The sequence below is a fragment of the Passer montanus genome, unplaced genomic scaffold, assembly GCF_014805655.1.
Source record: "Passer montanus isolate IOZ18808 unplaced genomic scaffold, ASM1480565v1 scaffold17, whole genome shotgun sequence".
NCBI classification, from domain to species: domain Eukaryota; kingdom Metazoa; phylum Chordata; class Aves; order Passeriformes; family Passeridae; genus Passer; species Passer montanus.
The window spans coordinates 8107114-8119995 of NW_024364270.1; the positions used below are offsets into that span (position 1 = coordinate 8107114).

At 36.6% G+C, this 12882-nt stretch overlaps 1 protein-coding gene across 1 annotated transcript in view; it reads right to left on the reverse strand.

The window, feature by feature from the left end:
• Nucleotides 1-9932: 9932 nt before the first annotated feature.
• Nucleotides 9933-12882, reverse strand: part of SLC6A15 (solute carrier family 6 member 15) — a 38968-nt gene continuing 36018 nt past the window's right edge. Inside the window, exon 12 of the mRNA XM_039704204.1 lies at nucleotides 9933-12782. Coding sequence (XP_039560138.1) covers nucleotides 12411-12782 — 372 coding nt within the window. The 3' untranslated portion in view covers nucleotides 9933-12410. The remainder of the gene's footprint in view (nucleotides 12783-12882) is intronic.

Consider the following 12882-nt stretch of genomic DNA (forward strand, 5'->3'; position numbering starts at 1 on the left):
TTCATGCAAAAGCCACCAAAACTCCTTGTTCCGGTCTACGCATGGTAGAGTTTTTCTGAAAAAGCTAAACATATCCTTCCATTAAAAATAAAATCAGTCATTAATAAAAGGTTTCAATATCTGCTGTTCTCACCCTGTTTCTTTGATTTCTATTTTTTTTTTTTTACTGGAAATAACTGAGGAAAACATGATATTTTCAAGAAAATTTCAGTAGCAAATAAGCATCTTTCTACCACACAGAATTTCTAAGCAACTATCAACTTCAGTTTGTCAACTTCACAAAATTATTACAAAATCCCAAACCCTCCTTGAAACCTGCACGTAAACCATTCTTTTTGTCCTGCAGTTCTCACAGTGAAAGCAGCCTTGCCCACATTCCCCTGTATGTGAATTAAGCCTGAATTAAGAGTGCCGAATTACTATGTTGAACTTCTTGAGAAGAGCTCCAGCTGATGTCCCTGCTGGATGCCTTTTCATGTTCCATTCTGTGAGGGGCAGCATCATGTATCATGCAGTCTAACCCATTCATAATTGATTACCTCAAGCCTCTGTCCATAAAGCTGAAATATTATGCACAAGACTGTATTGAATGGGCTGCATGCACACTTATGACTACACTTGAAAATGAAATGGGTAGATGCTCTGCCCAGAATATAGTGCTCTATACTACCATAATGGAGGAAACATAATAGAGTGTCACAGAAAACTCTCAGGCTTTTCTGTTATTGAGAAGAATGGTTTTCATGAGGATTCACCAATCTATCTCTGTACCAATCCATATTTCTGTCTTCATAAATCTATTTCACAAGAGATATGCAGTGTTTCTCCAGATGTGTTGCATAGATTAGAATCTGTGCTCTTTTCAGCAAATCTTTTGACCCAAAGCACTTTAACAGTGTACAACGAAGGACTCACAATAAATTAAATCTACATTTGCTTACAAATCTATTAAAATCTCAGAGGGTATTTTACTACTTTGTTTTGAATTTGTGAGCAAACTTTTGACTGAAAGGCTAAAAATTAACCTGAATATCATTATTCCTTGGGAGTGGAATAATTTTATTTTCTGCAGATCAGGTAATTGCTATTGTTATTACAATGATCAGATTCACAGTTGCACTATTTCACTCCCAGTGTAGTCATATACCGGTAGACAATTAAATCAGTAGATCAATGGCTCTTGCCTTCACAAAGACAATTTCTGTCCTGACCAGCCACAGCCTAACTAAAGAGGAAAGTGAAATTACTTATGAACCTAAGTATGAAAGTTCCAGCTTCCTTCAGAGAAAATTCAAGCAGATGTTTATGTCTCAAAGTGGCCCCAGCTTACGTGACTTAAGACACAAGCAACCTCAGCAGTACCTGAGATCCCAGGCCATGAAAAATCCATGCTTTAGCTAAATCAGATGGCAGTGACTGGTTTTGGTGAAAAGAAAAAGTCAAGGGATTCTCTACTGCTGGTGGAGCTGGCTGAGTCTAACACTGACTGCAGGAGACCTAGGGCTTTATCACGGCTAATCTGATATAACTTTCCTTCACTTGAGTGCACCTAGAACTCCTTATGCATTCCTTACAAGAAACTCAACAAAAAAATAGAATACTAAGTATTAACTAGAAAAAGAATATTCACTCTGTTATTCTGTCTTCAATGTAACAGTGAAAAATGTATTATTATTATTATTATGGAAATATTAGGATAAGGGTGGCAATGTATTCAGACTTTATGCAGAAAATGACAGGTAAAAGAGAGGTAAATTAAATTAAATCACACAAGAAATCTCAGTCAAAGTTAGGTTTAGATCTAGTATTATCTGATGCATAACTCTGTACTTGGACCTTAAGAAATTCTCTCCTGTCAGCTACTTGTTGCATATGCAGAACAGGATTCAAGCTTACATTGTGTACCTGTCCTGACATTCTTGGTACTCAGCTGTTTGGACATTTTTGCACTCTATGTCACAGCTCCACATGTGTCTCCTCTGTACAGCACCTGCTGCCAGACAATCTCATTGTCCCAAAGCACACTTATGTGCTATATATAACTGCACACCATCAGAAAATGTCAAGATGCATTTGAATTTTCTACTTTTAAAGCAAAAATCTCCTTTTATTTTCCACCTTAAAAAAAAAGTAATAGGAGAAAAAGATAGCTAAACCCTCAATTAAACTAGGGAACTGCCTGCTCCTTCTGTTAGTTCAAAAAACGCTATAAAAAAGAAAACCTATTTTAAACACATTTCCCAAGGGTTATAGGGCTAGTCAGCTCTGCACTAGGTATGTGAAATTGTATCAGTATCCATCATCTCTTAATCCCACAAAATACATTTTAAAGTAAGGACACATTTCTTTCTTTGTCTTTATAAGGAAAGTTTCAGCTTCTTTCTCTCCTTTCCAGCGACCATGATCTGATCTTTGTTTCTAAATCTGTCACAAACTTTCTTTGTGTTTCTTTCTAGTTTTTTTATTCCCTGCACAATAGAAATCAAACATTCTATTTCATGTGATCTTTGTGTAAGTACAGATTTAAACTAAAAAAAAAATAAATTAATAATAGAAAGCATGCATCATGGGTCTCACAGTACTGGGAAGGGGCTAAAATGATCCAAAGTATTCTTGCATTCTCATAGTCTTATGAGAATATATTGGATAATCAGTGTTACCATAACATCAGCAAAGAGGGAAGTCCTGTGTATATTGTGCACATCTTGGGCACTGCCAGTTGGTTTGAGCAGCAGTAATAACCCAATCCATTCCCAATTGCTGACACCACCTTGCCTCCTGTAGATTGGTACCTGCCCCTTTCCAGTAGTGTAGTGGCTGGGAAGGAGGTATATCCCATGGAAATTGCACAGTTCTACCTGCACAAGAAGAATCCTCTCACTTCCTGATTTGGAGGTTTTTACAAGCTTACCAAGCATTATTCATGACAAAGATGACAATCTCTCAGGTTTTGTAACAAACCTACCTCGTTGGAATCAATTCCCAAATCTGTAATCTGTTTTTCTTCTTCTTCTTCTTCTTCTTCTTCTTCTTCTTCTTCTTCTTCTTCTTCTTCTTCTTCTTCTTCTTCTTCTTCTTCTTCTTCTTCTTCTTCTTCTTCTTCTTCTTCTTCTTCTTCTTCTTCTTCTTCTTCTTCTTCTTCTTCTTCTTCTTCTTCGTCTTCTTCTAATTTTTAATTTAATTTCTTTTAATGAAAATAGATGAAAAGTTAAAGGTAAGGAAATACCAAGTTACACAACCACCTACAAGCATACTCTTCCCTCCCATGAGATACTGTCTTGGGAAAGGATTTTTTTACAACTCAAATAATTATTTTTAATGGCACCTATCAATGAGTGGAACTGTCTCCTCCATGTAGAAAGAAAGTGCTTGCCAGCAGAGATGAATTCTTTCAAATGCTGGTGATGACACAGTTATATTAGTTCAAGGCTAGACTGCCAACATAAATTAGGAGCCAGAGCACTGTAAGTCAAAAAGATACTGGCACAAACAGCACAGTTTGGCACAACTATGTGATATGTGAGTCAGGATGTGTAGTACATGAAAGATTCAAAAATCAAAATCTTCAAATCTTCTGTGCAAAATAGGGGTCATGTCTTCAAATAGTTATTGTGTGACACCCATTAAAGTAAATAGAGGTTTAAAGCTCAAATCCCACATTTGATCTGTCCCACATTCAACACTTTCCATATTGTAGCATGACTTTCTGCATACAGAGAATGAAATATCATGTTTTCCCCTTGAGACTTGAAGTCAACAAAATGAGGGGTTAATCTCTTTAGTTCATGATGCAGCACCTCATTTCCTTAGCATGATATACACAAAAAAAAAGATTAAGAGAAGCATTTATTTCTCACTTTTAGAGTAGTTTATTTATTTTATCTTTCAAACAAGGCAAGTGAAGAGGAATATAAGTGAGCATCACAGCTAGCATCTCATTTTGTTGCTGTTGCATTTTTCTCCCCATTTTAACAATTGAAATAAATCTGAGTTTAGAGTGATGCAGACTGGGGCAAGAGTGTTGCTACCCCACAGATGACTTCTGTCCAAAAGGCCAACTGTAAGAGTGTTCATGATCTCTGAGCTTGGCTTTTGTTCTATTTGCATTAAAGAATTATATCCATGTCTCGCTGAAGATCAGTATTCATTTGTCTTTTGCCAGTAAAACACTGTCTTGAGGGAACAGTACGTATCTCCCACTGAGTATGTTTATCTGTACCACTGTCTGTCAGTACTTTGCCTGAAGCAAACCTCAATTTTCTTCATTTCTAGGCACAGTCTTAAAATCTATTACACCACATGCTGAATTTCTGAAATATTTTGCCTGGGCAGCACTCAAGACTTCATATATGTCTGTAAATGTGCTAGGAGTCAAATCTCAGATCTGACTTTGGACACATTTGCAGTCTTTAAAGAAATGGTTTGCCATAACTAGGTTATACTGTTAAATGAAATTAACTATTCAGTCTTATGACTATGATGATGAAAGGTCAACAGCACGCTCAATCCCAGCTCCAGACAGGGAAACTTCCCGAGTTCAGCAGCAGCAGATTTAAACAAGCAGATTTAAAAACTAAAAGAGTGGCAAATTATTATATTCACCTTGAAGACAGGATAAGGCTCTAGTATTTCCCTCACAATTTTTTCCAGAAATCATTAACGTGCTTTAATAAGAATGGGCTTTATGAATTTAATTCATATTGTGAAAGCTCATGTACACATAAGATAGGCTTTTAATTTATACGGGGGATTTAAGAACTGCACCTTCTAGGCCAAAATTTAGATTATCCAGTCACACATCTCTCTCTTCAGTTAATGCTACATGACTGAGCAGATATAATAATTTCATTACTAATAAATGAGAGATGTCCAGCAGTCCATGCCTTTCCTGACTGTACAGCACCCCCTCCCTCCTTCATCTATGCTTGCACTCATTTGTGCAATCAGTTTGATTCACAACTTTAAAAAAAATAATTGGAATAACAGGTGGAACAGTTTTCTGGGCTAATGAAATGGATCTCTCCATGAAGGTCTGATGAATATGAAAGTCAGCAGGAGTGAGAGTAGGAAGATAGAAAGAATCACCTCCTCCCCTTCAACAAATTGCTAGATTTGTTCAGTTGCTTGTTCAGCACATCCCACAACAGGTGCTTCAGCTAAGAGTGGTTTGAAGTGCTGCAGAGGATGAGAATTAGATCCCTGTGTCCTTCACACAGCCAATACAAAGAGATGCAGGAGGTGTACACAGTCAGATGTGCTCCGGACCAGACTCCTGACCCGTGCAGTACGGGCACAAGTGTTTTCTGTCCAGCACAGCAGTACAGGCTCAGCTTCTCTGCATTCAAACTGCAATTAAGAAAACAAATTCAGATAATTCAACAGTGATTTTTGTGTTTGTGTGTGAGGCTGCTTCTGCAAATATCAGATACTTCAACAAACTGTTGAGTCCTGAAGATTGCTGATTCTGTAAGGCGTAAAAGACAGGTATGGAAGGATACAAAATGTAATCCCTGAAAACAGAAGAAAAAGGCTGTGTAATGAAGATTAAGAAATCTGATTCAGTTTTGTTTTTAAAGAATTCTGATTCAGTTTTGTTTTTAATGGTTGCTATAAAGTCATGATTTAGTGCCACCAGTTTTTCTTATATGGCTGTATGGCCATATATCTGTACTCCATGTGTTGTCTAATTTTCAGCTACCTGACGACTATAAATGAAGTAAACCCTTAAGAGCCTAATATTTTTGCAACTGTTTATTTGTTTGTAACATAGTTTTCATAGAAAATACTGACAATTTCTAAAGCTGAAAGCAAAATTCCATGTCTCTTTCTTTGGTGGCAGTGCAGGTTTAAGCAATTTCTGCTCTCAGCCCTTCCTTCCTGTCTCCATACCACCACATCTATTGTGCCAGCACAGCTGCTTGTGCAGCTTGTGGTGAAAATGGGAACCATCTGATAAATCCTAGGGCAGCAGAAAGAAATCAAAATCAAAAGGAAGCTTATAACAATGTGTGAATTAAGATGTGTAAGAGGCTTACCTTGCATTGTGATATCTATGAGGCCTTGTTAAGTTGACCCTAAAGAATCTGAGGTCTAGGGGAACCTTTAGAGTCTCTCATGAAATTTCAAAATATGTCTAAAGAACCCTCTTATTTACTTAAGTCAAAACCTCTTTCTAGTGACCTTACTTTTTAGCTGTTTGCTGCTTTGAAGATTCTTTATGGAGCAATATTAAACTTACTCAAAAATAAAAAGGAGTTAAGACAGACCCTTAAGGGCCAACTGTTCCATCTCCTTTTTTGCTCTTCTCTCAGATAGTAAGATGAATTGTAGATACATATATATGTTTGTGTATACATATAGGTATAGGGAATGTGTACGTATAATCTTTACAACATTTTTGAAAGCCACTGTATTTTTTTTGTGTTGGGTAAGCAGTTTGTCTGGTTTTGCTGCCAATGGGTGAGCAGAACAGCCATGACAGCTTTCTTAAATACAATATCCATATAATTAAACATGGTTTTATTCAAAATATTTTATACTTGAACAAAGCTGAACATTTAATTTCTGAAGTGACCCACAGACATTGATATCTCACCCATCTGTTGGGCAGTTTCTCCAGAGTGCCTCAGTTCCTTCTTTTTTTGAAAACAAGGGCTTCTGTCACACTGAAGTCTCACATCAAATGTTGCCCATTTACAGGAATACAATTTTGGAGCACTTCACTGTCCAGATGCTCTGCATATGGGAAGCTGGGTATCTGGTTTCCATTCCAGGGACCAGGCAGTATAATGCATATCATTTAGGTGCTTTGAGATTTTGGCTAATTTCAAGTGTGTGAATAATGGTTGGAACTATTCACTTCCTTGATGCTAGGCAAATGCCCAAAAGATTTACTAAAATGTTTAATCACAGTAAAACACACTGGTCTCCAACTCAGAGCTTTTAGTCACAAACTCATTTTTCTTCACCTCATATTCTCATACACTGAGTTTTCTGTGCTTTGAAGTAATTATTTTTCTCCTTAAACCTTAAATACATGGCAAGATTTCACTGCTATTTTACCCTGATAATTTTGTCTTCAGATCAGACAGCTAAAATGAAGTAATTTTGGAAGGCTGCATTTCCTTAACATTTTTCCCCAGAACATCTCAAAATGTGTTATGAAAAATAATCAAGCTCTTCAGTATGTCAGAGACACTTGAATACTTGAAGGGAAATTAATTCTGTCACAGCTCTAGTCTTTCTTCCCAGTCCAGTATTCTCCTGTCCTGATTCATTCCTCCTCTTTTCTGATCCTCCTATGCTAACAAAACATCAACTACCTTTGATTCATACCTCTGTTTAACAGCTATATTTTACTGCAGACTATTTCATCTAAAGGCTTGATTACACCATACTTCACCAGCCATCAAAATCTGTTTTCCTTCTGAAGTACTTTTTTTCTCCCCCATACCCCTTTATCCTTTTGATCAATTACTACCTGCTCAATTTACACTTTGTCATTTATTGAATCAGTCTTATTTCCTCAGTATCTGTTTCCTTCCTCTTTTAATGTGTTCCATTTCAGTTCCACCCCTTTTCATCAATCTTTTGATGTTTCTTAATACTTTATTTGCGGGATTGCAAACCTGACTCTTTCTTTGTATGTGTTTCCTTTTTGCTTGAATCAAAAATCTGAAAGTCCACTAGACATGCTGTGAAGGAAATTTTGTTTGCCTTTTTACACCATTCTTCTCTCAACTTCTTTCAGTTAAGAGAATATCTCACATCTTCAAGCCTCGAATGTTGGAAAACACATTCTTTTTTATTCACCTGTTGAGTTTGGGTTGGATATGAAAGATTTAGAGGGCATCACGAAACCAGAAAATTACATCAGACTGAATAAAAAGGGAGAATTCCTACATCTCGTTTTTCACTGAACGTATTAACACCCTAATTTAAAGACATGCCATGGGACCTCTCATTGTCATTCTGGGTATTTTGCTGGATAAAAATCACTGAAGACATGTACCGCTGCTGATTTCAGACCAGCAGTCAGCCTTTTTCACTCAGTTGTCAGTAATGATGAATACCGTATAAATGGAAGACACGGTGGTTTTGTCAGAGCTAGTGAGAAATACTTCACACCTTACTTACCAAAAGAGTTAAACAGATGCCCAAGGCACATTTACCAGCTGTACTATACTAAAACTGGTACCAGACATCTCAGTAGCTGCTTTCCTCAGAAGCATTGCTGCAGGCCAGAGTCACTCCTTCAGCTGCTGCCTCTTCTCAGGTGTTCCTTGCTACCTCCCCAACACCTTTCATCTATCTCCTGGCAACTTTAATCATTTACTGATGATGGCAGTGAGAAGCCCTGAAGTTTTTAATACAAGTATTAGTGTTAGCAGTAATATTAGAGTCAGAGATTCTCCTATTCCACTAATTTGTCAATTAATTACTTTGCTAATTTAAGAAATAAGAATAGCAATAAGATATTTAAAAATAATAATAAAATAGCATGTTAGACAGTACTGTTTCAAAATATTCACTCAAGAATCTACTGTCTGCTCTCAAGACCCAAAAGTGACTTGGCAACAGGATACTGACAGCTTGGTTTTGCTTTTGATAGCATTAAAAATTCAGGGGGTTTGAAAATAAAAACCCAAATATGTATGAAAGCTGCTGAAGGAACACATTATTAAAGTTCTGAGCTGTAGCAACACCATGATCATTCAAAAGTTTTGTCTTGATAGAGAATAAAAATACATTATGCTGCCCTTTTCAAAACTCCCAAGCATTCTTTTTCACCAAGAGACACGATTTATGAGCACCATCAAGTGGCACGGCACATAAATTACAGCTAGTATTTTGACTTCCTCCTTTTTCCTCAAACCACAGAATCTAGCTAGGCATTTAGATGTTGATTACTAAATTTCCTGCATTTTTCAAAAATTCACAAAACAGTCTTTCTGCTAACTTCTCAAAGACATGGTAGAAGTAGAAAGCTTTTTTAAAATATTCTGCATTTCACCTGAACGGGGCACTTGAGTGTTCCATGCTGGTTAATAGAGGCAAGTATTTTCAGAGTATCTAAAATTCTTTTGCAAACACATCCTTTTTTTTTTTCTTTTGTCTATACTGCTATCACAATCATAACTGATTCCTCCTGACAGGACCATTGTTCCCCTTATGGCAGAATAAGGATTCATCAACTAAACTGTATCTGCTGCTTCCTGAGAATATGGTTAAAAGGGTTCAACCCTTTTCCCCCCCCACCTTTTTAATGCTTACATATTTTTCCTTTTTTTTCTCCCTATTTTCATTCTTCAGTGCATGATACTCCATAAGGTATCAATAAAATTTTGATCCATCAAAAAAAAACTAAAATCAGGCATCAAGACTGTATGTCTATCCTGCACTTCAGTGAATTTGGGAACCTCCTCTGATGAGTATGGAGGAAATTATGTGGCCTTCATTTGTGCCCTATTAATGGTGACTGATTCTTTTAAACTCTCTTTTCTGTAGCAAAATCAGATCCCAAAAATAATACTGGTTAGAGGAATCTTATGCCTTCCACGATAATTATATTGGTAATCGGTTTTCACTTTTCACATGGATGATCTTGTTCTTAGGCCATTTCCTAAGAACAAAATTGTGTAACACTCAATTAGGATTTTCTTTAATTTTAAGCATGACTGACTTTTGCAATGATCTCTTCCTTAAACAACACCCCTCACAGCCCCAGATTAATTGTAGCTATAACTGACATGACACACAGACTTTTAAGCAGATAAATATGAAACCTCTCTCTTCTACCCTCTTTTACTACTTTGCTCCCAAAGCTGAAGAATCAAAGCAATGTAGATTCCCTTGGCTTTAACAGCAAGTATACATACAATTTCTTTCTTTGCTTCAGTAGTTCTTTTATTAATATGTAAGAACCTGGATGTCACACTTTATAGTAATTACTTTTAGATTTTTTTAATCTTCACATCTGCTTTTTTTGACCAGTACTGCTTCTTTAGGCTGGACAGATTGTGACTTTTTAAGAGACCATCATACTAAACCAAAGCTAAAGAACTTCAGCACTTGAGCATGTTCAATCATAGTTATTATCAAATTACAAATTGAATATGACAGCAGACAGGACACACATTCTGGGCTTTCTCAAGCCTGAAACATTTCATGAAGCTGAGGTGATGTGCTAACTGGAGTTAATAGGAAGTAACCAATTGAGAACTAGTGGTTTAAATGAGTCAAAAATCTTAATACTCATTAAAAGTGTTGAAATAAAGAGCAAAAGGGCAGACATATATTCCCAGCAGAATAATCTTCAGCAGTCAGCTAAAGCAGCATTAGTCCCCTTTGTGATGCATTAACAGAAGTAGTTATTGCACCTTAATTGTAAGATCTTGCTCACATTCATTTTAAGAGCTCTTCTGTAGCAGCAACCATTTGACCATGACTCCACATTGAAAACTAGGGTTTATAAAAGTAAAAGCATATGTCAGTACAGGTAACTTATCTGTAAGAACAGAATTGTGCACCCTGTGGACTGGGCACAGAGGGATGCATGGCAACTACCTCGAAGAGTCACATTAGAAGCTTGATGTGGTATGATGGTGGAAATTTGCTGCTGCTTGCTCTGTCTCTAATGGTGAGCCACTACACAAAGGATAACATTGCCAATACATCAGTTATAAAAGAACAAGCTGCTTAAATTATGTCAACTCTACCCCCTATGTTCCTCCATTTTAGAGGACTTCTTTAAATACTTTTTAAGGTGTACAATTTCTATCACATGCAAAATAAGCCTGATAATTAAATATAGCTTTTTGTCAACTAATGCTTCTAGTTCAACTTTCCAATGATTGGAAATTATTTTGAAAGCTCTCATGTTAAAAGTGGAAAATTATCTGAGATTATTCTCCTGTGACAGAAGGAATCCATAAGGAATTTTATCAAGTTGCTGAAGTATTTTGGTTTAAAATTCTGCATCTTTCCATTTATTTGTCATAGCTTTTCCATACTGACATGCTCAAAACTGTAGTCTTGACAGCCTCAGAGACTTGCATTTACCTCAAATAAATTAATCTAGTTCTTTGATGCTGGGGCAATGTAAGCAAGTTCTCCCCTTTGCTTATTAGAGGTAGAAAAGTCAGAATTTATTCCTAATTTTAAAACACTTTAAGGTAAGGAGTAGATCATGTACCAGCTTCCAGCATATCCTGCCAGTTTACAACACCACATCACCTCCTGTACTCACAGTAAATGGCCCTGTCCAAAAGTTTATTATGACTAATTTTTTTATTTTAAAGTTTTTTTAGCATCTCTATTCATTGAGTAAATGTCATTCTTTCAGGTAGTCCAGATGAGGAAAAAGCAGGCTGTGTTATAATAAGTGTATCAGGATATCACAGTGAAATACCTTATCAATCTCTTTATTCGTTGGTTAAAATGTAATGCCATACAATTCTTAACATTTACGGACTGAAAAGAAATCATCTGCATAAAACAGAAGCAAAACTGAAGGATACTAATTAAAAAAGCCATCTTGCTTCAACTTTTGAAACGATTACATACAGAATAATATACATATTTACATTACAAGTATATTATATAAATATAATATATATGTAATCTTGTAACCACAATAAATATCAAGGTCTTTTTTAGGCACACAGCATAGAAAAAAATGCAGAATCTGCACAATCCTTAAGATTCTTGGAGTGACTCACTCTAACATTATTTTCACACTGAAAAAGCAAGTATTTTACACAAAATATACAGCCACAGTTTACGCAGTCCCCAGTGAACAGGGAATCTTTGATCGCCTTCCCATAAGTCTACTCCTTGATTTTCTAATACTATTGCTCTATACAGCTATTACATAAGAAAATAGTTTGCAGGTTTGTTTTTTACTCAGCTAATAGCCTAAGTAATTATCAGTGCTAATAAAATAAGTACAGCATATCTACATAAGGTATATACAGGTGTTTACACAAACACAGGTTTGGTGAACTACTACTGAGCTCACCATTAATACTTGGTAGTGAACCTGAAATTCAGCAGAAAAAAATTTATTTTCAATGATATAACCTCAGAAATATTTTATCATTTGAGCGAGACCTGGGCTTCAGAAATAGAAAGCTTTAAATTTAGACGTTAATTAAAAAATCAAATTCTTGGCTATGCTGGCAGATGTAGGCTCTGCCATTGCATTTGATTGTTTCCTTCAGTGCAAATAAAACCTCAGAGAATTAATCCAACGTGAATTTCCTCAACCAGTACGCACAGTCATGACATTTTAAAGACTGTCACTATGGAGCACCTGAGATCGCACCCTAGTAAGTGACGCTGGCCACTTCTCACAGCAGGGCCGTGATCAGTGAGAGAAGAAAGAAACAGCACTTTTTTTTGTTCTGTGGTTACAAATCAGACTCTGGCATGTCAGGCATATCTGCCATCAGGTAGCCAATACCATAGCGTCCGTTTGGAGCCGTGTCCAGAGTTGGTGAGCCAGTCTGTTTTCGATAGATGTTTTTGCCAAAATTTGGAGACGGCACTTCACTTGGACTCTTCCCATGAATCAGACTTGTATTATCTCCCTCCAGATTAACAGGTTCCTTTATTATCCGACCTCTTTTGTAGGATACAGATGCCAAACTACCAGAACTGTCATCGATAAGGTTGCAACGGCGTACCATGAAGACTATTGGGACTGGCAGTATGGCCAACACCATCAAAGATATACAGACAATCATTCCCCATGTTGGATAGCTGTGGAACTCTTCCTGAGCCTGAGAAACACAACAGAAAATTGATTAATACATCTTTACCAGAAAAATAACAAAATCCTGCAGTCCCCATTCAGGTCTGCAGTTTTCAAGCACATACTCC